The following is a 25,501-nucleotide window of genomic DNA, read 5'->3' on the forward strand; positions in this document are numbered from 1 at the left end:
TGGCTCAATAAAAACGTAATGACACAGGAAATAAAAAGAATGCGAAGTATTTTAAAAGTAACAAACAAAGCCCCGTATGCGGGCATCTGACCCAGAGGGTGGAGGTACTGTGGCTTGTCACCTGTGCAGACAGAGGTTTCGTCTTGGAGACCAACCCCGCTCTGCTATTCCTTCCGCTTGTCCCAGAACTCATGATTCTTCTGCACCTGCTTCCCCGGTGCCGGGGTGCTGGTCTGTGGCATCACGCTACACATTCTTATATCCATTTTAAAATACCCCCACTCCCCAAAAATTGCAGCTAGCTATAGTTATCCTGGAAAGGTAGGCGTATTCCAAGTGCTAGGGACTAAGTCCAAGGCATGAAGTGCTTGGCATTGTGGTTTTCTGTTAAACTGTGCTCCAGCAAGGCGGGTCTATAAACGTTCTTACTTTCCTCACTTCCTTTTGTTACCAACGTCAAGGAGAAATGGGGAACATTCCTGGATATATATCTGCACATCCAGGAGTGGTGGCACACACACACACACACCTTTAATCCCAGCTCTCAGGTGGCATAGATGATGGGTCTCTGAGTTTGAGGCCAGTCTGGTCTGCATAGTTAGTTGCAGGACAGCTAGGACCGTGTAGAGACCCTGTCTCAAAACCACAGATATATACACCTACCTTTTCAGGATAACTACAGCTAACTGTAGTTTTGTGGGGGGGGGGAGTGAGGGTATTTTAAAAATGAAATATATATATTTATATATGTGTATATTATTACCATGCATGCATATATATACATACACATGTGTACATGTATGTATATGCATGTGTGAATGTGTTTATGTGTCTGTAGATGCATGTACAGCACTATCACTGTTTACTCCTAACAGGACATGTGGGGGTTGGCAGTGTATGTTAGTTGGTAGAGTGTTTGCCTTGCACACCTGAAGCCTTCGCTTTTGACCTCAAGAGGCAGAGGCAGGGAGATCAGAAACCCCACGTTATCCTCAGCTGCATAGAAAATTTGAGGTCAGCCTGGCTCCTTGAAACCCCATCCTAGAAAAGAAAGGCCTCCTTGTGCAGGAGTCAGAGGTGAGAAGCAGGGGGCTGGTTAGTTTGTGTCAACTTGACTGAAGCCAGAGTCACCTGAGGAACGGGAACCTCAATTGAGAGAAGACCTCCATTAGGTTCACTCACAGGCTGGCCTGCGGGCCTCTTCTTCATTGATGGGAGAAGGCCCAGCCCATGGCGGTGGGGCCATCCCTGAGCAGGCATCCTGGATATATAAGAAGTAAGCTGAGCTAGCCATGAGGAGAAGCCAGGAGGCAGCACTGCCCTGGCCTCCACTTAGTTCCTGCCCTGAGTTTCCATCTTGACTGTCCTCGGTGGAGTGTTGTGGCTTGGGCTGTGAAAGCGGAAGAGACCCTTTCCTTTTCAAGTTGCTTTGTTTGTCTGGTCTTTATCACAGCAATAGGCAAGATGGATAGCAAATTTGAGGCCAGCCTGGGCAAAACTCTGTCTCCGGAAAGTCCTTTTGAGATACAAATTGAAATATTAGATATCTAGATATCTGTAGGTATAATTTTATAGATGTTTACAGATAAAGCCCAGGCTTACTTCAAAAAAAAAAAAAAATCCGGCGAAGTGAGTGGAGCAGAGAGAGGGAAGGAGACCGGCCAAGGGCGGTTACGTAGTTAAGAAGAGGCTGTGATTATGTCACTCCCTCCACTTTTGCATGTGTTTAATATTTCCCATAATGAACGACACAGAAAATGAAAGGTGCGGGTGAGCATGTCCCTGGGCTGGGAGGGCGGCCCCGGGTCCCAGTCCCATCTTTGTCAACAGCTCTGCCCTTGGAGCTGAGGGTTGGGATGGAGGAGCACACAGCTGGTCCTTGCAGAATGACCCTGGATGTGGCTTCTCTTGTGAAGCTCGAGGTGAAGCTCAAGGTCGAGGTCTGTAGTAGGAGACAAAGCCGCACTTCCTGGGACCCTTCTCAGTAATGACTGTGGGGACAGACAGACTGACTTCTGGGGAGAAGGTCGTCCTAAGGGTGTGCTGATGACACCATGTGGTGTCTGCTATGCAAAGGGGTAACTGAGGCATGGCCATCTTTATGGGGCTCTGATTTCTTTCAATCAAATTTTATATATAGAGAGAGTGTGCGTGTGAGAGAGTGTGAACAGACTGGGGATTGAACTCAAGTTGGTGACAAGTGCTTTTATCTGCTACGTCATCTTACTAGCCCCAGTCTTATTCCTTTTGGACAACAGACCCCACTTTGTTGTTCATCCTAGCCATCAGCCTCCTGAAGAACTGAGGCCACAGGGTTATGCCACAGGGATTTCCAAGTTTCTAATGGACACCCTATTCCAAAGAGGTGGTTTTCGTTTGTACCTCTGCTCTCACAGGTATTATATATGTACAGGTACTATTTTAATAGTACATTTCATAAAACAATTAAGAACAATTCCATTACATTTATGTATGTGTGTATGTATGTATGTATTTATTTATTTATTATGTTTATATGCACACATTCGAGATTGTGCCCTGTTGTGTGTGTGTGTGAGAGGGGGGAGTAGGTCAAAGGACAACTTGTGGCAACTGGTTCTCTCCTTCTACCACGTAGCCAAGAGATCAGACTCAGTGTGAGCCCTTCTACCCACTGAGCCATCTCACTATAACATTTAAAGAAGTAAAGATGAAGTCACCATACTTAAATTTGTTTTCCTAACAGTTATTAATGTACAATAATCTAAACAAAACAAAATCTGGAGGCTCTCAAGACACACAGTACACCCCTGGTAGGGGCTATGGTTAATGGCAATACCTAGAAGTCTGTTCTACTTATTTATCTGTAAGTATTATTAATTGATTATTTATTGCTGATTACTTATTTATGAGTGTTCTATCTTCATGCACACCTGCATGCCAGAAGAGGGCATCAGGTCCCAGTGTAGATGGTCATGAGCCACCTTGTGGTTGGTGGGAATTGAACCTCTGGAAATGCAGACACTACTCTTAAGCCCTGAGCTGTCTTAGCAGGCCCAGCTCATGGCCTTTCTAGTCGAGTTCCCTCAGAGCCTGCCATTACCTTCCAGGAGGCACAGCACCTTAGGTCTCTGCTTGATGAATATTTATCTGGCTTAAAGTGCAGGACACCCTGTGTGTGCTCCCTCTTGGGCTGCAGAAGAATGTACAGACCCTCCCATGAGCAGGATCTCGGCAGGCTCACAGTCGGGGTATGTGCAAACAAAAGAGAAATTTACTTATTTTGGACTCGGACCTAAGTGTAAACAGAACCGGTACTGACAGGTTCCAGGTAGGCCTGGCCCTGCGATCTGTGGGCTGTGCAGTTTCCAGGAAGCCCTGTTACCACCTGGTTCCCATCTCTGTTTTTGGCAAGTGGGTCACAGTGGCCACTCACTCTCTCTCTTCTCCTTGAGGTTGTCATCAGTCAACATTTTTGTCTTCTTTGTCTTTTGCTCCATTGGTTTTCCCTTTGTCATTGATGTCCTTTAAACAAAAACCTGGGGCTGGAGAGATGACTCGGCAGTTAAGAGTCCTTGCCCTTGCCTAGCTCCTGGTTTGGATCTGAGCACCCACAGGACAGCTCCAACTGCCTGTAATGCAGCTCAGTGGGTCTGCCGCCCTCTTGTGGTATTCTTGTACGCACATAGTACATATTGATGCATACAGGAACATGTACAGAGATGCATGCACACAGAACACCCATATACATAAAATAAAAATCAATAAATGTTTTCTAAAGATTAAAATACATAGCCTGGCATGGTGGCACACACCTTTAATCCCAGCACTCGGGAAGCAGAGGTGAGTTCCAGGCCAGTCTGGTCTACCAAGCAAGTTTCAGGACAGCCAGGACTATACAGAGAAACCCTGTCTCAAAAGAAAACAACAACAACAACAAAAAAGATTAAAAACATATCTAAGACAGACATAGTGATGCACAATTTTAATCCCATCAGTTGGGAGGATAATCGCTTGAGTTCTAGGCCAGCTAAGACTGCATAATGAGACGTCTCATAAAATTAATTAATTAATCAAAAATAAATAGACTAAATAAAACGACTAAATGACTAAATTAAATTAAAAGCAACATCCTTACTCATGCTGCCCATTGGTGGTGCCTACTGAGTTGCTGGCTTCCTGAGCATCCCTTGTATTTAGCTATGCTAGAGGAATGAACCAGCAAGGCCGCCCTGGTAACTGATGGGAAGGGTGAAGCCGGGACTCCTGCTGATTAGGGGATGTGGAGACCACATTGGCTTCACCGTTGATGTCAGCATGGACAGGAAAGAGGCTGGTGTGTATCAGTGGCCCAAGTGGGTGGAACTCTGGGACCCTGGCTGAGGGTTTAAAAAGAAAAGGCTCAGAAAGGGGCAGGCAGTATTTCTTTTTGTATGGTTGGGTTTTTGAGACAGAGTCTCCCTGTGCCACCTCAGCTGGCCTATGACTGAATGTGTAGATGAAGCTAGCTTTGAAATCATGGAGATCCTCCTGTCTCTGCCTTCTGGTACAATGCAGCTTCTGCACAGTGAAGCACAGTGGTCACTTTCTCTGTGCTGCTTCTCCTTGCTGCCCTTGTTGGTTGGTCTGAGCCAGTCTCACTATGTCTTCCAGCCTGACATGAGACTTACCCTACAGTCCAGCCTGGACTTGAACTTGTGGTGATCCTCCTGCCCCGCCTCCTGAGTGCTGAGGTTACAGGCATGCGTCACCACACCCGGCTTCTGTAATGTTTATAACTTTTATTTGTTTTGTTTTGTCCTTCACATTCCGTGAATCACTGGCTCCTCCAATAAATTTAGGCCTGAGTCATCCTTTACAGCCGATGCAATTCTGTGTTACAAATAGTTCGGCTCTTCCTGGCTATACCTTGTACACTATATGGTTATTTCCTTAATAGTAAGTCACTTCCTAGGAGTGGGAGGAAGGGCTGAGTCCAAGGTCTTGCACATTGAACATTTTTATATATGCTGCCATGGTCTTGAAGAAAATATTTAAACTCCTATCAGTAGTGACTAGTTCTTTTAAGGCAGAATAACCATCTGATAAACCAAAACAGCACCTACTCCTGTATGTAGTTTACTGGGTTGGGTCCCTAGCACTGCCAAATTAAGCAACAGACTGATAGGTAAATTTTTCAAACCCAACGAAATTTGCATTCCCTTGGGTTAATTTGTATTTATTATATTTGTATTTAAAATTAAGCTTTTAATGCAGTGAATTTAAGCCTAAGCTACAAAGTTTCAGGCTACCATGAGGTACAGATGGAGACCCTGTTTCCAAAAAAAGGGGTGGGGTAGGGTGGGCAAAGAGATGGCTCAGTGGCTAAACACAGACGAGACTTGTGACTTTTGATATAAAGACTAGCCTGGTTAGTCCAACACCTCTCAGAAAATAGACTCTTTTCTTTTGATTTTCTTTTGATTTGATTCAAATGTCAGATTTGTAATCTGATCTCTCTCTCTCTCTCTCTCTCTCTCTCTCTCTCTAACACACACACACACACACACACACACACACACACACACACGAGGGGGTGTGTCAAGTGGAGGTTTTATTTTGTTTGTTTTAAAAGCAAGGTCAGCTTGGTTGGTCTGAAGCTCACTGTAGCCCAGGCTGGCCTCCACCATCTAAGTGCTGGACTTTATTTCTGAACCCTTTCATTGGTTTGCCCAGGCAACACTGCTGTAGTCAAAGGTAACCTTATCTCCAGACATGGCAGACATAGTAGCATGTGGTTATGGGAGAGGCCAAGGTAAGAGGCTTACGTGATCCTCGGAACCCAAGAGTCTGAGAGAAACCTGGGTACCATAATGAGACCCTCCTTTATTTTGAAAACAAACAAGATTTGGGCGTAAGAGATGGCACAGAGGGTTAAGACCCTTGTTTCACAAGCCTGACCTACCTGACATAGAACCCTAGAACCCACATAAATATGGAAAGAGAGAATCAACCCCACAGAGTTATCCTTCAACCTCCCACAGGCACTGGGGTATGCCTCTCCACCCCCAACATACACACATTACAATAGCAAGTGAAATTATTTAGGGGTATAAGTAAAATTAACTTGAATTAAAGTAAAGGCTTCTTTTAGTATTCCTTTCTGTTGTGACTGGCCAGTTTCTGCCTTGGCCTGGGTATCTCAGGTCAGCCCCAAGCTGCAGATCAAGTGATCTTCAATATTTGGATGGTTGAGGGGGGAGAGGGTTGTGAACTGAAGACCTTTATGTGAAACTGCAGCTTGCTCCTGAGCTCTGGTAGCCTATGGTACAGCCTGGGTTCCTGGGCAGCTGGGTGACTGCTTCTCTTGTCTGTTCTCTGGGGGAACAGGAGTGTGGCCACGCCTTTCCCTCGCTGCCCACTTACAGGCTGCAGTGGGTCAGTGGTATTGGGTCCTCTCAGTGCTCAGCGACTCCACCTTTTCCTTTATTATTTATTAGGATTAACTATAATTATTTCAGGTAGGCTCACACTTGGGCCCTTGTTTGCTATAGTGCGAGTAATTTACCACCTGCGCCATCTGACCCCCCCACCCTCCACTGCCTTCTTGCAGCCTTGGAAACCCAGCATGACTGAGCACGGTGCGTGCGGGTACAGCCTACCCGGCAGCCACAGCATTTTGGTCTCCTAGCTTTTGCCAGGTCATTTGCCAGGCCTGGGAGGAGAATGGTCACCATAGATGTAGCTAAGATAATGGATGAATGGCCCCAGTCTTCCCAGGCTGGAAGGCAAGGACCTTGTCCCACTCTGGCTCATGCCTCTCCCACCCCTTTCGCTCTGGGAAGGGCGGCTGCTCCTCCTGCTGGCTGAGGTCAGCACTATTAATAGCTAGCTTAATCCTGCTCAAGCCTGGGCAGAGGGAGGAAAGAGAGCCAGTTGCCAGGAAATCAGTGTCCAGCCATCTGTAAGTGCCGACCAGTGACCCAAGGCCACGGTGTCCAGTCAGAAGTCAGTACCCAGGACCTGTTGTGAGAACTCGGGATTTGGCCTTACTGGGTGACCCAGTGGGAAGGCCACCTGGCATAGCACCATCTCTGATAGGAAGATCCCATTTGATCAGGGCCTTTTTTCTTCCCAGGCAGAAAAGTAGCTGGGCTGACGGGGGCCCCTTTGGACTTTGAAAGCCAGAACGCAGTAACACATTTCCTTATAGTCTCTGACGGATTGTAAACATTTTTTTATGGGAGGGAGGAAGACATGGCAGTTTGCTAAAAGAAGTGTGGTGCAGGGTGGGGTTCTGGCCTTCTAGGGCTCTGGAGACTTCCTTTTAAAATCTGGATGAGAGGGCTGGAGAGGTTGCTCAGTGTTAAGAGCTCCGACTGCTCTTCCAGAGGTCCTGAGGTCAAATCCCAGCTCCCACATGGTGGCTCACAGCCATCTGTCATGAGACCTGATGCCCTTTTCTGGTGAGTCTGAAGACAGTGACGGTGTACTCACATACATAAAATAAATAAATCCTTGAAAGAAATCTGGATGAGGGTTCAGAGCACTGGATACTGGGAATAAGGAGGCTTCAGGATTAGCTGGGGTGATGTGTGAGCTTTGGGTAGAGAGGACAGGTGTGCCACAAGCTGGGGATGGTAGCCCACTTACGTAGCTCAGCGTTTGGGAAGGAAGGCAGGAGGGTTGGAAGTTCAAGATCATCACATGCTGCGTAGTGAAGTCAAGGTTAGCGTGGTCACACGAGACCCTGTCTCACAACCTGACTAAGCAAAACCAAATGCGACACGGGAAAGCTGGTAGCAGAAGGTTGGGAAGCTGAGGGGCTCAGGTTATAGGTCCTTTCTCCCTTTGCCTCCAGCTTTTAACCTGTCATTCCTTGTGAACCAGGGCCATGGCAGGGATGACGGGGAGGGGAGCGAGGGGGACTGAGGGAGTGGAAGCTCACCTATGGCTGGCTGGGGGAGGTTAGTTTCCTCCTGGCTAGTTCTGGGACAGAGGTCAGTAAAAGGTAGAGTGGGCAAGCTTGCCTCAAAGTAGGACCTGATGCACCCAGGACAGCCAGGACTCTAGGATGCCTCCTTCCCACCCACTCGTCTGTCCCCTTTCAAACAGTCCTGGCACTTAGGACATCGGGAGCAGCAGTGTTAGAATGTCTTTACAACATTTCCTTGCATTTGTTTTATTTATATGTGTGTGGGCATGCACATGCTATGACCCACACATGCATATGTCAGAGGTAGCTTTGTCTTGTTGTGTGTTCTCTCCACCTGGTGGGTTCTCTGTATTAAGCTCAAGCCATCAGGCCGGGCCACACCATCTGGCAAAGCAGACCTTAGCATGCTGTCTTGTTATTTATTTATTTTTTTATGTGTTTGTGTGTATGTGTCAGTGTGTGAGCATGTGTCAGTGTGTTGAGCATGTGTCAGTGTGAGCTTGTGTCAGTGTGTGAGCATGTGTCAGTGTGTGAGCATGTGCACATGCATGCAGGTACCTGTGGAGGCCAGAAAAGGATGGCAAATGTCCTAGAGCCGTAGTTTCTGGCAGTTGTGAGCCACGCAGAATATGTGTTGGGAACTGACCACAGTCTTGGAAGAGCAGCTAATGTGCTTAGCGCTGAACCATCTCGCTACGCCCCCTCCCCAGAGCCATTTTTTAAAAAGTTACTTTGAGTGTTCCTGCTGACTATAAAATGAATGCAGTTGGTTATGGAAACTTGGGAGTGTCTGTATAGAAAAAGAGAACAATGAGAAAGCCAGTCCTCGGGTTACCCTATATAAAATTGCTGTTTTGGGTCAAAAGCAGCCAAGTACCAGCAATTATATATGGACCAGCCAAATATTAGTGCTTCATCATATTTCCTCTTTGAAAAGTGGGCTCTCCAGCTGTAAATGTGCCATTTAAATACTCCTCATTTCCCATTTCAGCCACAGCCCAAGCCCCATTATCTAGGTGAATGGTCTTCAACCACAAAGTGAGGTAGCTCACTAAAATACAGTTATACGAGGGTTACAGTCCATGTAAGGGAAACCATAAACTTGAGTCTTAGTTGACATTCCTAGTTTTGTTCTGTCTCATGTGCTGGGGTGGCAATCCTTGGCCTACTAGGTAAGCTCTCTAACACTGAGCTGCGTCTCCAGCTCCTGATCTGTGTGCTTCATTATTTTTATAAAATATCTTTTTAAAAAATTTATTCATTTATTTATTTATTTCATGTATGTAAGTACACTGTAGCTGTCTTCAGACACACCAGAAGAGGGCATCGAATCCCATTACAGATGGTTGTAAGCCACCATGTGGTTGCTGGGAATTGAACTCAGGACCTCTGGAAGCGGTCAGTGCTCTTAACCACTGAGCCATCTCCCCTGCCTCTTTATAAAATATCTTTGATTATTATTTGAAATATCATGGATAGGTACTATGTATTTTGATCATACCCCCTTCCCACCCTCTAGCTTGTCTCTCTCATATCCTCTTGCATTTTCTCTGTAACGCAGATGGACTAATTGCCGAGGATCTGGGTTGGGTTCCCAATGTCTACGCGGAGGCTCACGGCCATCTGTAATTCCAGTTCCAGGGGTCATCTGCCTTCCTTGGTTACCGGGCACTCACATGACACACATTAAGTGCAGACAAAACACTTAGACACATAAAATAAAAAATAAATAAATCTTTAAAAATAACAAAGAGGAGGGTTGGGGATTTAGCTCAGTGGTAGAGCGCTTGCCTAGGAAGCGCAAGGCCCTGGGTTCGGTCCTCAGCTCCGAAAAAAAAAAAAAAAAAAAAAAATAACAAAGAGGGCTGGAGAGATGGCTCAGTGGTTAAGAGCACTGACTGCTCCTCCAGAGGTCCTGAGTTCAGTTCCCATCAACCACATGGTGGCTCACAACCATCTGTAATGGGATCTGATGCCCTCTTCTGGTGTGTCTGAAGATAGCTACTTATATACATAAAATAAATACATCTTAAAAAAAAAATAACAAAGAAACCCACTAGGGCCAGCTGTGCCCCCCTTGTGCACTGGCGTGTTAGCGACTTTCCAGCTCTGCCTGCCTGAGCTCGTGCCAGTCTTGTGCAGGAAATCGGAGCTGGCGTGAGCTCATGAACATGTGAGCATGTCATGTCCACAAGGACATAGCGCAGCTCTCCTCCCCATTCTGCAGCCATCCTTCTTCCTGCCCCATCTTTCTTTAAGCCTTGGTTATTGATGGTGGTGGGTGTTGTGCTGTGGCGGGTGTTGTGCTCTGGAGGGGGGTGTTGTGCTGTGGTGGGTGTTGTGGGGCTGTGGCGGGTGTTGCGGGGCTGTGGTGGGTGTTGTGCTGTGGTGGGTGTTGTGGGGCTGTGGCGGGTGTTGTGCTGTGGGGGGGTGTTGTGGGGCTGTGGCGGGTGTTGTGGGGCTGTGGCGGGTGTTGTGGGGCTGTGGCGGGTGTTGTGGGGCTGTGGCGGGTGTTGTGGGGCTGTGGCGGGTGTTGCGGGGCTGTGGCGGGTGTTGTGGGGCTGTGGCGGGTGTTGTGGGGCTGTGGCGGGTGTTGCGGGGCTGTGGTGGGTGTTGGGCTGTGGTGGGTGTTGTGGGGCTGTGGCGTGTGTTGTGGGGCTGTGGCGTGTGTTGTGGGGCTGTGGCGTGTGTTGTGGGGCTGTGGCGGGTGTTGCGGGGCTGTGGTGGGTGTTGTGGGGCTGTGGTGGGTGTTGTGGGGCTGTGGCGGGTGTTGCGGGGCTGTGGTGGGTGTTGTGCTGTGGTTGGTGTTGTGCTGTGGGGGTAGTGCTCTACCTGTCCCATTTAGGGCTGAGCAGTCATAGTCCCTTTCAGCACTCTGACCCGTTAATGAATTTGTCCATTAGCTTCTGGCTTCTGTATAAAGTTTCTCAAACTATGGTTGAGAAGCAGCACAAATCTATGGATAAACAAATATTTAAAAAGTAGTTTGATAATATGACCATTTAAGCAAACCACTCTACTAAGCTCCACCTTGGGGCCTATGGTCTCCCCAGATGTGGGCTTTTGAGCAGGTTTATTGTAACAGACATGACTCCTCTCCTTTGGATCTGGCTTCAGTCCGCTGAGAAGTGCCTGGTTGCCTTGCAACAGTCGGGCGCTGTTGCAGCAGTGGGTACATCTTGGCCGGCAGGCAGCTGCTTCAGCAGTGGCCCGTGATGGTTAGCCCATAGCTGTCTTCTCTTCCTGGTGACCTGTTTGCTCTACATGGTAGATTAGCAGTACAGAAACTCAAATTACTAACCCTGACATGCGTCTCCTCATGTGTGTATCCCTTTCTCCTTCCTTCTCTGAGTGTCTTTCTTCTGCCGCTGAGTAGATGAAGAGCGAGAGGCACCTGCCTGACTGAAAGGACAAAATGGAGCTGTCTTGAGCAGAGGAGAAAGACCGTGGGGTCATGGGCTAGCTCTTAGCCCTGTCTGGTTCAAGGTGTTGAGGCTTTTAGCTTGCAGTTTGGATAGAAGATTTGGGGGCACAGGAAAGGGCTATGAAATTTTACTTGGAGTCTGGGAATATAGCACAGTTGTTAAAGAGCTTGCCTACACTGCACACAGCCTTGGGTTGGAACAGCAGCACTCTATAAGGTGGGCAGGATGGTGCCGGCCCTCTAAGACCTGCACCCCTACCTTGGGAGGTAGTGGTGGGAGGGTCAGGGGCTCAAGGAGATTGTCAGCCACACAGGGAGCTTCAGGAAGTTCAGCTATGTGAGACCCTGACTTGAAAAAACCAAACTTTTTTTTTTTATTTGAGATATCTTGACCTGTGACTCAGTCACTAGGCAAGGTACCAGCTGCAAGGACTCAGCCCTCCTTAAGAGGTCAGGGAGGAGCCAGGATAGTGGCACACCTCTACACACTTGTAATCCAAGCACTTAGAAAACTAAAGTTGGGAGGATCACTGAGTTCAGCACCAGCTACCAGGGCACCCTATTTCAAAAACAGAACACAAAATCTGGCTGCTCATGACTGTCACTTCAGTTCAGTTCTGGGGACCTGACACCCTCTGCTGGCTTCCAGGAGCACTAAGAGTACATGTGGTATACATAATATGTCTGGGTGTGTGTGTGTGTGCGCACACACATACACATACACACACACATACACACACACACACACACACACACACACACACACTTTTTTTTTTTTAAAAAGCAAACTAGAGATCAGAGAAAAGAGAAGCCCTGGTGCCAGGAGCACAGTGGAGAGAGGTGTTTGTTGCCAACAAGAAAGGGGTTTCCAGGAGGGAGCAAGGACCCCTGGCCTGTAGGTCCTTCCAGAATGAAACCTTCCCATTGAAGGTCATTGGTGACCTTAACAGGAGCGTCTTCTGTGGGAAAGAAAGGTTCTGCCAAGACAAACAGGTGTCCCCACTGGCAAAGCACACAGCTCGGGGGCCCTGAGCTAGCCCAGCAGAGGGTTCTCCTAGCCAGGAACCTTTTTGTGAGGTCCAGTGGGCGAGCCATCTTTAGGGACAGTGTCAAGAATTTTTGGCATTGAACAAGGCTGACTGTTCAGTGGTTCCCCGTGGCTACATACCTACAAGGTGCCTGTCAGGTGGGTAGCTGCTAGACTCTCTGTCCAGCTGGTACATACACACCCCTGACCAAGGGCTTCCTGTGTTCTTGTACTATAGCCTCTCTCTTCTCAGAGGCCTCGGAGGCCCTGGCAGGCAGCACCAGGCAGAGCCTGTCATTTCTCTCCTCCTTAGGTTCTCGCCTCCTCTTCCTCTTCCTCCTCTTCCTCACCCTCCACTTCTTCCTCTTTTTCCTTTTCTTCATCCTTTTCCTCTCCCTCTTCTTCCTCCTCTCCATCTTTTTTTTTTCTTCTAGTGACAGGGCGTTAAATATATTCTAGGCAAGCCTGGGTAACCCAGGATGGCCTCAAGCTCACAGCAATCCTCCTGTTTCTGCCTCCTGAGTATTGGTCTAACAGATGTGAGTCATCACATCCAGTTTTTGTATTCTTTAAACAAAAGGTCTTTAATGTAAGGCCTTTACAAGTACTGTGAGTCCTCCTATTCATAAGAGCAGTATCTGCTGGCAAAAGAAGCATCAGAACTTGGAAAGGAAAGCAAACCCCAGTGACCACCCAGTGACTCAACCCAATGTGTTGATGTTGCTTTATGCCTGACCTAGTGTGTGTCCTTACAGGCAAGTCCCACCTGGCCATCGTGCAGAAGGTGAACAATGAGGGCGAGGGCGACCCCTTCTACGAGGTGCTGGGCCTGGTCACCCTGGAGGACGTCATCGAGGAGATCATCAAGTCTGAGATCCTGGATGAGTCGGACACGTACAGTGAGTCGAACCCTCTCTGCAGGCGCAGAATCCTACTGTCTCTCTGAATCTGTGCCCCTAGGTAGAGAGGCTTCAGTGCAGGGGTGTGGAGGCCCTGGGCGCCTGGAGTCAGGTCTGGCAGCCTGCTAGGCACCCTGTATTGGCCGTTGGGAGGAAGGGCACAGTGCTGAGCCTCCTCTGCCCTCCCTGCCTGGGGCCTGCTGCCCCTGTGGAGAGAAACCTTCCCAGAGCACTGGGGTTCAGGTCCAGGCCTTTGCTCTCACAGCTGACAATCGAACCCGGAAACGGGTGTCCATGAAGAACAAGCGTGACTTCTCTGCCTTCAAGGATGCTGACAATGAACTCAAAGTGAAAATCTCACCTCAGCTTCTTCTGGCCGCTCACCGCTTCCTGGCCACAGGTAAGCATGTGGAGCACCCTCTGCCATGGGAGAAGGAGATATAGTCACAGAGGGAGCAACCCTGGGCCTCTGACCCTTCCTCCCAGAGAGAGCAGTGAGTGCTAGGACACCCTCACCTCGGAGGGGTCTGGGAACCACGACCACCACCCTCCCTCCCTGCCCACGGAGAGCACCATGTTCACCATGGTTGCCACAAACTTCTAGACACAATCTAGCTAGTTTACAGAGCGAGTACTGAGACATCCAAGGAAGTACCTGGGAGCCCGGGCCCTTCAGGCTACCTCCCCCTAGCCTACTCACCTGGCCTGAAGGGCCTCCACCTTCCCTCTGAGATGGTTACATCCTAGCAGCACTCCTCCCTCTCCTCTAATTCAAAGCACCTTTGGGACCTGGGTGACAGCTGAGACACACCCTGCCACCCATGGTCTCTCCCTAGCTGCAGCTTCCCTCTGGCTCACTTGCCAAAGGTGCTGGTAAATCCCTTTCCCGTGGTGTTTTCCGATACGGTGCAGAGAGTAGTAGTTGAAGGAGCACTTAATTAACATCCCAAGCTGAGAATGCCTCTAGACGCTGCCTGTGGTATCCACTTAAATATGAGACCACCCAGGGAAGTCATGTCCCCATCTTCCTGATGAGAAAATGGAGACAGGTCATGACTGTCGGACCAGAGCCGTGTAGGCTGGCTGATGCCATCTCAGCATCAGAGACCAATGTGGGACTTCCCCGGGAGGCGCAGGCTGAAGAAATGGCCAAGCAGGGAGGAAGCCGTCCTGGCACAGAGTGGCCATGGTCACTTAGATGTTGGCACAGAGGTGACCCGTCCGTTTCTTGTGCAGAGGTGCCGCAGTTCAGTCCCTCCCTGATGTCAGAGAAGATCCTGCTCCGGCTGCTCAAGTACCCTGACGTCATTCAGGAGCTCAGGTTCGACGAGCACAACAAGCACTGCACCCGCCACTACCTGTACACCCGGAACAAGCCAGCCGACTGCTTCATTCTCATCCTGCAGGTGGGCCCAGACCCAGGGCTTAGCTGCTCAGGCCACCCCACACCCATGTGTGGCCTTCTGATAAACCACAAGGGAGGGTACAGCCTGCCCCTGAGCGTGCGTGCTCCAGGTCACATGCATGGTCTCCCTTGAGGGTCTCGTGCCCACAGGTCCAGCCCTCGAGTGCTGCGGGGCTCAGTGGCCAAGTGTTGCTGCCTCTCTGTTCTGTGATCTGCCCTGCTTTAACCCTTCTCCCATTGCCACGCAGGCCTCAAACCATCTCCAGCTATGTTGTGACCTTAACCCTATGTTCTTTCAGGGGAAGGTGGAGGTGGAAGCAGGCAAGGAGAACATGAAGTTTGAGACCGGTGCCTTCTCGTACTATGGGACCATGGCTCTGTCCCTGGCGCCCCCAGGTGAGCGGTGGGCTGGGTCCCTGGATTCTCTGACACTTGGGAATTAAGGGGCCTGGATGGCTCATAGCAGAAGGAGGCAGCTAAGGGCCTCTTTTCTGTTGGAAGACTGAGGGCAAGAGAGGAGCAGAGGGGGACCAGCTGATATGGAAAGACTGCAGACAGGGATGGTCAAGGGACCAGGCAGCTGATGAGCTTTAGAATGAAAGTGATCACCTGCCTTGAGCTTCGGACACCGTGATGAGATTAGGATGGACCAGTAGAGAGCCACTGGAGTATCGTGACTGAAACATCAGGGTAGGATAGGAGGTACATGAAGGCCTGTAGCCCGCAGAGTCCGGGTATGCTGGTGTTAGGCGGCAGCTCAGAGCTGATTGCCTGGGGAAGTTGGAGATGACTTTCTCAGGGCCTCAGCTACTGCATTCTGGTCAGGTTTGGTTCTGATCGTAGGGGCAGGCATTGGGAGCTGGGTCCCCCAAGGATGACCTCTGGTCTTGGGTGGCTCAGGAGGTCATTTTGGGGAAGGGTAGAACCTCAACATCCTAGCAAATCTCCCCCCCACCCCCCACAGGCTTTTCCCTGTGTGAACACTCTAACCTTGGCAAAGAATAAAAGCCACATTTGGTGCCTAGAGCAGGCTATGCCAGGAAGCATTGGCTGTAGCTCTTGGGAACCCTGTGCCATGCTTGTCCCTTTCACAAGAAGCTCCCAATGCACATGACCAGGGCATCCGTGAATATCAACACAGCCTAACCACCACATTCCCTGCCCCTGCATTAGGATGAGCTGAGGTATTACAGGCTCTGGGGGTCAAGACCAAGGGCAAACAAGCTGGGCTCCAGAGCAAGTGCGCCGTCTAGCCTGAACCTGTCACGCCTAGCAAGGACCGACCTGCCCCTGCGAGGGCATCTTTGTCTTGGTGCTTGGGAGAGTTTTGGTCTTTTGGAATGGCCTTGCTTTGTAGCTGGCCGGTACTCTTTCTCCTCCTGCTGAGAGTGTAGGAACCAGCTAATGTTTGGGGAGTTCTCGTTGAGAAGGGCTTGAGGGACTCCTCCCAGTGCTGAGGAAGAGTGACTGGAAGCCAGGCACTTCCTCCATACAACTCCTTGGTCTGTCCTCACCACCAGCACCCTTCCATCTAAGTCCCACCCTACCCTGCTTGAAGTAGCCTGGCCCATCAAATCTGCCTCTCCCTTCTGTCCCTGGGGTTTGTGACCCCTCCCGGTCACTGACTTCCTCCTCTGTTGCTCCAGCGCCTCCTGTGCAGGCTGGGTGCTCAACAGGCAAACTGAACTCCCTGCTCTCCCGGCTCGCAGGTAATGGGGCATGCTCGAGAAGTGCGCAGCGCCACCTGTTGCTAGAGCTTTGTACTGCAGCTGCACTAATGGCTCCCGGGGGAACCTGGGAACTAGGTTCTGGGAACACTTAGGATCTAGCCTGACTCTTAATAGGTATTGTCTCTGCGTGACTGAGAGTTCAGTTTCTGGATAGGTCTGCCACAGTCCTGGAAGGGCCTTTTCAAAGGTCCATCAGTCCAGGAGAAATTACTTCCCAGCAGAAACACACACACGCACTGCCCAGATGACGGGCTTGGGAGTGGAGGATTGTTCCAGAGCAAGCCAGGTGTGCACACTCAGCCTGGAGGAAACAAAGCCCAGCTGGCCAGCACCCTGCTCCAACCCGCTCACACGCTTCTGCAGGGTGCCATGCTAGGCTTCTTCATAGCCTAAGGAGGGAGCCCCGGTCAGCCCGCCCATCCCTCTGAATCTGTATCTACTGTTCTTAGCTAAGCCCCATCCCTGTCCTCCTCGCACTTGAAACATGTGACTAGCACTGTCCCCAGGCAGAGAGCCCAGGTAGAAGACGCGAGAGCCCAACTCGCAAGGCCTTGCAAGGCCTCTTTTCTCTGTAACAACTGACTCGGGACATTCCCTTCGTCAGCTACTGAGGAGAGAAACAAATGCCAGGTGCTGCTCCTGGACTTGGCCTCTCTGGGAACCATGGGAGCCATTAGAGACATTCAGCTTGGAGGTCCTCACACACACTACAGCCCCAAAGGATGTGGGAAGGAGCCAGTCACTCTCAGGTTCTGACCAAGCTGCTGAGCCCTGCACAGGCAGGTCAGGACCAACTCAGGACAGCCTTGGAACTTATCTAGTCATTCTGTCTGTCTGTCTCCCCTCTCCTCCCCTGCTCCCCCTCTCACCTCCCCACTTCTCACAACCCGAAGCTTCACACAGGCTAGACAAGTACTCTACTACTGCGCTGATTCCCTAGCCCCTCGAGTTTTTCTTTGATTTTCTTGTTTTTACCACTGTACTTGATTGCTCTTCCTCTTTTTTTAAAAGATTTATTTGTGTAAGTATTTTATGTATATGGGCACTTTGCCTGCATGTACATATTATGCACATTAAGAGACAACATCAGGCAGTTGTGAGCCACTGTGCATGCTGGGAGTTGAACTCAGGGCTTTCAGAAGAGCAGTGAGTGCTCTCAACCGCTGCGCCATTGCTCCAGCCCTGATTTTTCCTTTCGTTATGTGATTTTTTTTTCTCTGAGTGTTCCCCAGTATACCACACTATTCTGACTCCCTGTCTTAAAATAATAAATAAAATGATGACTTAGTTGCAACTCACCGACTTCAGCCTCCCTCTCTCCCTCTCCTGTGCTTACTCTTGTTTCATGGGTGGCCAGGAGTTTACGCACCCTTAGCCTGAATCCTGGTGTTTGTACCTAAATGGACACTCTTCTATGTTTCCTCCCATGGGGTCAGGCGAGAAGACTCAGAAGGTGATAGTTCTTGCCACATGGCTTGTAGACCCGAACTCAGTACCCAGAATCCATGTGGCATGAGACTTTTGGCTGCTGAGAGCTGTCCTCTGACCTCCATGAGTGCACATAGTATGCACATGCATGTACATGCATGCACATGCACACGCACAAATTAAAAGGTAAAAATAAAGGGACCGTTGGGGATTTAGCTCAGTGGTAGAGCGCTTGCCTAGCAAGCACAAGGCCCTGGGTTCGGTCCCCAGCTCCGAAAAAAGAAGAAAAATAATAATAAAGGGACCAGAGAGACAGCTTAGTAGCTAACTGCTCTTCCAGAGGTCCTGGGTTCAATTCCCAACAACTACATGGTGGCTCCCAACCATCTGTAATGGGATCCGTTGCCCTCTTCTGACTTGCAGGTGTTCGTGCAGACAGAGCACTCATACACAAAATGCATACTTTTTTTTTAATCTTTAAAAAAATAAAAATAAGGGCTGGAGAGATGGCTCAATGGTTAAGAATGCTAACTGCTTTTGTAGAATATACAGGTCCAGTTCCCAGCAGCCACACAACACCTTACAATGTTCGGGGTTTGTTTGTTTGTTTGTGTTTTTAAAGACTGGGTCTTATTCTGTAGCCCAGAATGGCTTGGAGCTCACTGTGTAGCTCGGGCTGGTTATGCATATATGTAGTACTGGGCACTTTAAACTCGGTTCTCAGGACTACTCAGTGTTAGAGCCTTTGGTAAGTGTATTCTATATTCTAGGCCCAAGGTTTGATCCCCGGAAGAGAGTAAACAAATCCAGCTCCTGTTGTTGTGTTAGTATTAATGAAAGAACATCTTGTCATTCAAATACTATGAAGGGTCTTTGTAATTTATTACACTTACTTGTGCGTGTATGTGTGCAAGCGAGTGTGCACAGGTATGTCAAAGGACAACCTGTGGGAGTCGTTTCTCTCTTTCCATCCTGTGGCCCGGGGGTGGAACTCAGGTCGTTAGGCTTGGTGGCCAGTGTGATAATATTAAGTAATAATGCCAGTATTCCTTTATTCCCTGGAAGCTAAGCAGAGTTTCTGTTTACATTGGCTCCTGCACGTGGTCTTCCAGTGACCCTGTGGCAGTCTTAGCAGTGGAGCTGCTCCCTGTGTCTGTTCCTAGTTTCTTCTAAAGGACAATCAAAGCTACCCGTAGGCGCCTGCATGGTCTCACTTGGTGAAAGGCTGGGTTGGTCTATTGAGTCACTGGATCTAACATTCTGTCTCTGCTGTGTGCAGCTAACTCAGAGGTTGATAACGTCATAGCCACTTAGAGCAGATGAGCCCACTTTAGTCTGCTCCAAGCAGGCTCCCTCTCACTTCAGAGTCAGCGTCCCTGCACGCCAGTGTCCTCTAAGTGAGTTAGCGTCTCTGTGCATGCCAGTATCCTCTAAGTGTTCTCAGCACTGAGAACCAAGGATGGGAGTGTTCAGTGCCGAGGTATCTTTGTTCTACCTTTAGACTCCAGTCACTGCCCTTACCTGGATAGAGAGATCTGTGTTGCCTCTGGAGCCTCTGGCTTTCTGGGACAAGACTGGTTTCCCCATTCCAGGGTTGCAGCTACACATAGAGCACACCTTTGACCCTCGTAAGAGCATGGCAGCTGTCATGTTGCCAGGGTAGGACTCACAGTGACAAAGCAAACTGTAGGTCTTCTTGTTCTTGAGACAAGGCTAGACTAGCTGAGGTTAGTCTAAAATGGGATTATAAGCACGGGCAAGTCAGCTGTTCTTTTTAATACATGTATTTTGTTTAGTATATGCAGCTTAATGCACTGTGGTGCTGTGCGCCTATAATCCCAACACTTGGGAGGCAGATAGGAGAACTGTGGGTCAGAGACCGACTTGTGCTATGTAATGAGACTTGCTTCAAAAAAGCTTTAAAGATTATTTTACGGGGGCTGGAGAGATGGCTCAGCGGTTAAGAGCACCCAACTACTCTTCCAGAGGTCCTGAGTTCAATTCCCAGCAACCACATGGTTGCTCACAACCATCTGTAAAGAGATCTGATGCCCTCTTCTGGTGTATCTGAAGACAGCTACAGTGTACTTATATATAATAAATGAATAAATCTTTAAAAAAAAAAGATTATTTTACTTAGCTGGGTGGTGGTGGTGACACACATCTTTAATTCCTGCACTGGGGAGACAGAGGCAGGTAGATCTTTGTGAGTTTGAAGCCAGCTTGGTCTACAGAGTGAATTCCAGGACAGCCAAGACTACACAAAGAAACCCTGCCTCAATTTATTTTATTTTATTTTATTTTATTTTATTTTATTTTATTTTATTTGGAGCTGGGGACCAAACCCAGGGCCTTGTGCATGCTAGGCAAGCGCTCTACCACTGAACTAAATCCCCAACCCCCTTGCCTCAATTTTTAAAAATTATTTTACCTTTCCATTCATGTGTGTCTGCATGAATATATATGCACCTCTATGTCAAGGCCAGAAGTTATCAGATCTCTTGACGATGTTGAAGGGGCACAAGACCCAATGCATGGCTTCCGGGATCTGAAAGCCAGTCCTCATATTATGCAGCGAGCTCTCTTAACCGAGTCAGCCTGTCTCCTGATCATTCTTTTTTTTAAGGCAGAGTCATTTTGTGTAAGTTGGTGTTAGACCAGGATAGTTTATCTGTCATGTGGGAAATCGTTGTTATCCTGACTAATGAGGGGTTTTGAGGCCATAACTGTTGTCTTGGTTTTCATTTCTGGTTGGTTTGCTTGGGTGGCATTCTTAATTACTTCTCACGTGACACTTCAAAGCACGATAACTCGCTGACCTGCGCAGAAAGAGCTTCTGTGTGTGTATTCCTGTTTGCTCCGGAGAACTGTGACCTGTTCTGTGCGGAACATGGTTGGAGTCCCTAACACCCATGGCCGAGGTCAGGCCAGGCGCTCGAGCAGGCCCTAGGGCCGGCTGGCTCTGTGCTGATTGTCTGCTGTCCCCACAGACCGGTCCCCAGCCCACCCAACTCCACTCAGCCGTTCAGCCTCCCTCAGTTACCCGGACCGCAACACAGACATGACACCCTCCTCCCTGGCAGGCAGCAACCAGTTTGGCAGCTGCATTCTGGGCCAGTATGTCTCTGACTTCAGTGTGCGGGCGCTCACAGACCTGCAGTACATTAAGGTAAGTGCTTCTCACAATTCCCCCGCATCTGCTGGCCTGCTCTATGCATTTATGTGCCTCTGTTCTGCAGCCAGTGTGGCCACTCCACACCAGAACACTCTTTTTTTCTTTTGTCTTTTTAAGAAAAATTTGGATGTCACCTGTTATATATCTCTTAGGCCCTTGTCCCTTGTACATGCCAGGCCAATACTGCCCCATAGAGCTACGTTCCTAGCCCCTCTTGTTTTGTACTTTTGTTTTCTTGAGACACAGTGTGACTATGTAGTCCAGGCTGGCCACAAGCTCTGAAAACCACCTGCAGCAGCCTCCTGAGTGCTGGGATTACAGACATTGACCATCACACCTGGCCTAGCAATTTGATGATGGCAGTGGTGGCGTATATCCATGTGTGTGCGTGCGTGTGAGTGTGTGTGTGTGCGCGTGTAGGTAGGTAAGTGAGAAGATGAAGAGCAGAGTTTTCTCTGTTCACTTTTACGTGGGTTCTGGGGGTTGACCTTGGGTGCCCAAGCCTGTGTGGCAGGTGCTTCTACCTGCTGATCCCTCTTGCTGGCCCCTAGAACACTTCTCCTCCCAGCTCTCTTGGAAGGACCCACCTGATCACATCTCTCCTGGCCCAGTCTAGCTGGGTCTTCACATCTCAGCCGAGCACCTCACACTTGTCCTCCTCTCTCTCTTCCTCCTCCCTGTGCAGGTCACAAGACAGCAGTACCAGAACGGGCTGCTGGCCTCCCGCATGGACAACAGCCCCCAGCTCACCTTGGATGGCTGTGCCACCTGCACAGAGAACTTATCCGAGAGGCCTGAGCTGCCCGTGGTGGACGAGACGACGACTCTTCTCAATGAACGCAACTTGTTGCTGCACAGAGCCTCCCAAGAGGGCACCATCTGACAGGAGGGCCCGGGGACTCCCGCCCACCCTGCGGGGTCTCCCCAGTGGGCCCACATGAAGTCAGGGAGCCTATTAGGCTAGAAGGGGTGCAGGTAGATATCCTGCATGACTGAGCAACCAGACGTCCCTGCCCAGGGGCTCTGGCTGCAGATGGGGACCTCTGAACAGCTCTGACGTGAAACCTACCCAGTCCAGCTAGTGAGCAAAGGCTGTGGGGTTTTGTTTTTTAAAACACTGAGAGAAGTTTTAAGCTAGGCGCATTGCTCCTCTTTTTAAATATCATTTTGGGAAGGGAAGACAGGGTTAAGGAACTTTATGTAAAAAAACAAAATTTTTTTTCAAGAAGCCCCACAAACTGTAAAAGGGGAGGAGGGCTCCTCACTCCAGGAAGCAATAGCCATAACCTGTTTCCAGCAGAGACCTTGCAGCCTGTGCCTGTTGCTCCAGGAGGCGCTCTTCTGCAGCAGTGGGGGCCTGGAGCCCACTGGAGGGGATTCCTGGGAGGAAGCAGGGATCCAGGTCATAACATCGACTGCCGGGACACACGAGCAGAAGTCATAGAGAAGTGCTGGGCAACGGATCAGGGACACGGTGACCCCAGCATCAGAGAGGGATACATCTGCTCTTATCAACTGCCGGATCCAGTGATCTCCTAGAACCCTGCCCAGGGCCTCTCTTGGTGAGGCGGGACTCGGCCGAGAACCAGACCTGGCTCTCATCTACCTACCACTTTGGACAGTTCTCCCCTGGAAGGGTCTGGCCCCAAGAGTTAGGCGTGGTCTTTGGCTCTGCAGTTGCTTATCTGCTTCCTGGCTCTGGTTTCACTCTTACCAAAGGTTTCCTCTCAGAGGGGAGAGCATCAACATTAGAGGTGACTTATTGGGCACTCCTGGTAGTCTCAGGCTATCTGATAATAGGTAGATCTGTGTCAGCAGTCATTCCTACCCAACCACCTGCTGGAAGAGTCAGGGCTCAGTAGTCCGCCCAGGAAGGTCTCTTTCCTGACTCCCCATTCTTATCTATCCTGGTCCTTCTGGGGACTGGAAGCCCCCCAAGCTCAGTCATTGTGTCCTTGCCTGTGTAGTGGGCAGAGGACCACCTGAGCTCTGAGCTCTTTTCCACTTAAGGACCCCAAGAAAGGAGGGTTCCCTAAGGACAAGCAGCAGATGGCCTGGTTCTCTCTGCCTGAGGCCTGTGCTGGTGAGAGGTATTTGATGAGCATAGGCTGAAGCTCTTGGTACTGCAGGGCAATCCACACCATGTGAAATCCTACCCCAGTTCCACCTGGGAAACCTGAGTGCAATCAGTCCATGGGACTGAGCTGCACACTTCTATTGTAGGGAGACTGTATGACCAAGGGCCACATCTACCTTTTGTTGGGACAAATGGAGCTGCAGTATAAGAGCCAGGCCAGCGGGAGCACGGGCGAGTGGGAGCACAGGCCATCTGTGTTTGTTCACTTCATTCCTCAGCCAGCGGAGTCCTGTCACACCAGGTACTCTGCTGTCTGTGTACCCAGAGAATCCTAACTCCTAGGATGATGCACCAAGGTGTCCTGTACCCCTGGCCAATCTGAAGTCTCCTCCACTCACAAAATTTACTCTGAGAAGCCTGGAGATGGCGGCTTTCAACGATAAGGGAAAAAGACATCAGACCTCTCGTTCCTTAAGAAACTCTTAGTTCTCTGTAGGTGCGGCATGCTCCTGAGTCTGTAGATGAGGTGCCTAGCTGTGTTACTGTGAGACCTAAGTGCCAGGTAGAGCAAAACCCTGTGGTGGGTGTGAGGCAAACGTAGCAGGTGCACACACTTCCACAGCTACCTCTCTGCATACACAGTCACCGACAGCCGGGCCCCGCCCCTCCCCTCCTCACTTAGAATCACTTCTTGCAGAGGGTCATAATTATTTCCAAATATTACTGTTCTGATGACTTCCTCCTCCTAGTGCAATTTTTCACTTCTTCCAACCTCTGGTTCCTGGGCAGAGCCATACCCTGGAACTGGCCTGGTCTGCGTGTCTTCCCAGCAGGGGAGGACTCCACAGACGGCGTCCAAGTGGGTAGGCAAGTCACAGCCGCCATAGCAGATGACTCCTATTTATTTTGCATTAAGATTTTAATTTGTATATTTTTGTGATTTATTTTGGCATTGTTATGAGTTTGACTCTCGGGGAGTTTTGTTGTTATGACTCTTGTGTCTTTTGTCACAAAACAATGATAATATTTGCTAAACAATATATGGAATTTATTTTTGATTGGTAATAAAAAATGAAATGCACATACGTTTTGGTGAGCATATAACTGGGTATTTTGCTTCTGGACTATTGGTGTACAGACAGAAGTGACTAGCTGTCACTGTGACAGGACCAGAGCAGCTGAGTGTTGTAGAACCATTTGGAAGCGAGACGCAAGAACTGCAGTTTACAAACATATATAATCACGGCAGTTGTCACAGAGTCGCAGAGTGGCAGCTGCTGGCAGGCACGCAGGGCAAGTTGGTCAGATGTCATAGGTTTTGAGTTTGGGATGTTGAGTTTGTGAGTGTTGGGATGGAGCAACCAGAACGAACAAATTGCCCTCCCTCCACTCTGGGGGCTGAGAGCTGTTTGGGCTCCGTGCAATTGTGGGATGGCGGCGTTTCACAACACACAGAAACTACTTTGCGTAGCCCCCATGGGTGGCTTTGGGGGTTGGAGTGTCCATCAGAAATGGTTGGCCTAAGGTTTCCTCGCTGTGCTGCCTAGGTTATCACTCAGAACCGCAACTGTGGAACCCTTTGGTGGCAAACACACACGCTGAAGACTTACGTGTGCAGTCCTGGGTGCCAAGGGCTGGAGAATCAAGCAGAGCTCATTTGTACTTGATAAAGATCTCCCTGTGGAGCCCATGTTGGTCTCATGTGGTGGTGACCCACTGCCTCCAGCTCCGAGAACTGGCATCTCAGGTCTTGTGCTTGTTTTGAGACAGGGCTTTTGTTATGTACCTCTGGCTGACCTGGAATTTCCCACGTAGACCAGGCTGGCCTCAAACTCAAAAGATTCACCTGCCTCTGCCTCTCAAATGCTGGGATTCAAGACGTGCGCCACCACGCCCAGCCCTGGTTAAGTTGTTTTTTAGAAGAGATCTTGCTCTGTGGAGCTGGCTGCTCTCCATTTGTCTTCCTTTCTTCCAATACCCTGGTTGACCAGGACATGCTGGCATGTCACCTCAACACACAAGAAGCTGAGGCAGCAGCATCATGAATTTGAGGCCAGGGGGGTTGGGGATTTAGCTCCGTGGTAGAGCGCTTGCCTACCAAGCGCAAGGCCCTGGGTTCAGTCCCCAGCTCCAAAACAAAAAAAGAAAAAGAAAAAGAAAAAAGATGAATTTGAGGCCAGCCTAGGCTATACAGGAAGGCCTGCCAACAGGGGGAAAAGGAAAGCACTTGGGTAGGCAACAAAGGAATACTGCAGACGAAAGGCTAACATGGAAATGTGTATGCAGAAATGAGATGAAGTGGCAACTGTCTGTTGTCTGTCGCAAGTGTGTTTGGTGCTGAGCCCCTGCTTGCTACACACCAGCTGCTAGCTTTGTGAGGAAGAGTCCCGGAAGAGAGCATGGTCCACCGCTTTTGCACTTCCTGTCACCTCCTTCTGGGAT

At 49.5% G+C, this 25,501-nt stretch overlaps 1 protein-coding gene across 3 annotated transcripts in view; it reads left to right on the plus strand.

Moving 5' to 3' along the window:
• The window catches only part of Cnnm4 (cyclin and CBS domain divalent metal cation transport mediator 4), a 39,214-nt gene extending 15,069 nt beyond the window's left edge, over nucleotides 1-24,145 (plus strand). Inside the window, exons 2-8 of one of the 3 annotated variants that reach the window (XM_087566651.1) lie at nucleotides 13,101-13,244; nucleotides 13,510-13,644; nucleotides 14,481-14,650; nucleotides 14,949-15,045; nucleotides 16,296-16,358; nucleotides 20,798-20,976; nucleotides 21,668-24,144. In XM_087566651.1, coding sequence (XP_087422777.1) covers nucleotides 13,101-13,244; nucleotides 13,510-13,644; nucleotides 14,481-14,650; nucleotides 14,949-15,045; nucleotides 16,296-16,358; nucleotides 20,798-20,976; nucleotides 21,668-21,865 — 986 coding nt within the window. In that variant the 3' untranslated portion in view covers nucleotides 21,866-24,144. Of the gene's footprint in view, nucleotides 1-13,100; nucleotides 13,245-13,509; nucleotides 13,645-14,480; nucleotides 14,651-14,948; nucleotides 15,046-16,295; nucleotides 16,359-20,797; nucleotides 20,977-21,667 lie in introns of all 3 variants that reach the window. The other 2 variants (XM_087566652.1, NM_001271050.1) reach the window with 2 other exon arrangements.
• The last annotated feature ends 1,356 nt before the right edge of the window (nucleotides 24,146-25,501 follow it).

The sequence above is a fragment of the Rattus norvegicus genome, chromosome 9, assembly GCF_021556685.1.
Source record: "Rattus norvegicus strain SHRSP/BbbUtx chromosome 9, alternate assembly SHRSP_T2T, whole genome shotgun sequence".
Classification (NCBI taxonomy): domain Eukaryota; kingdom Metazoa; phylum Chordata; class Mammalia; order Rodentia; family Muridae; genus Rattus; species Rattus norvegicus.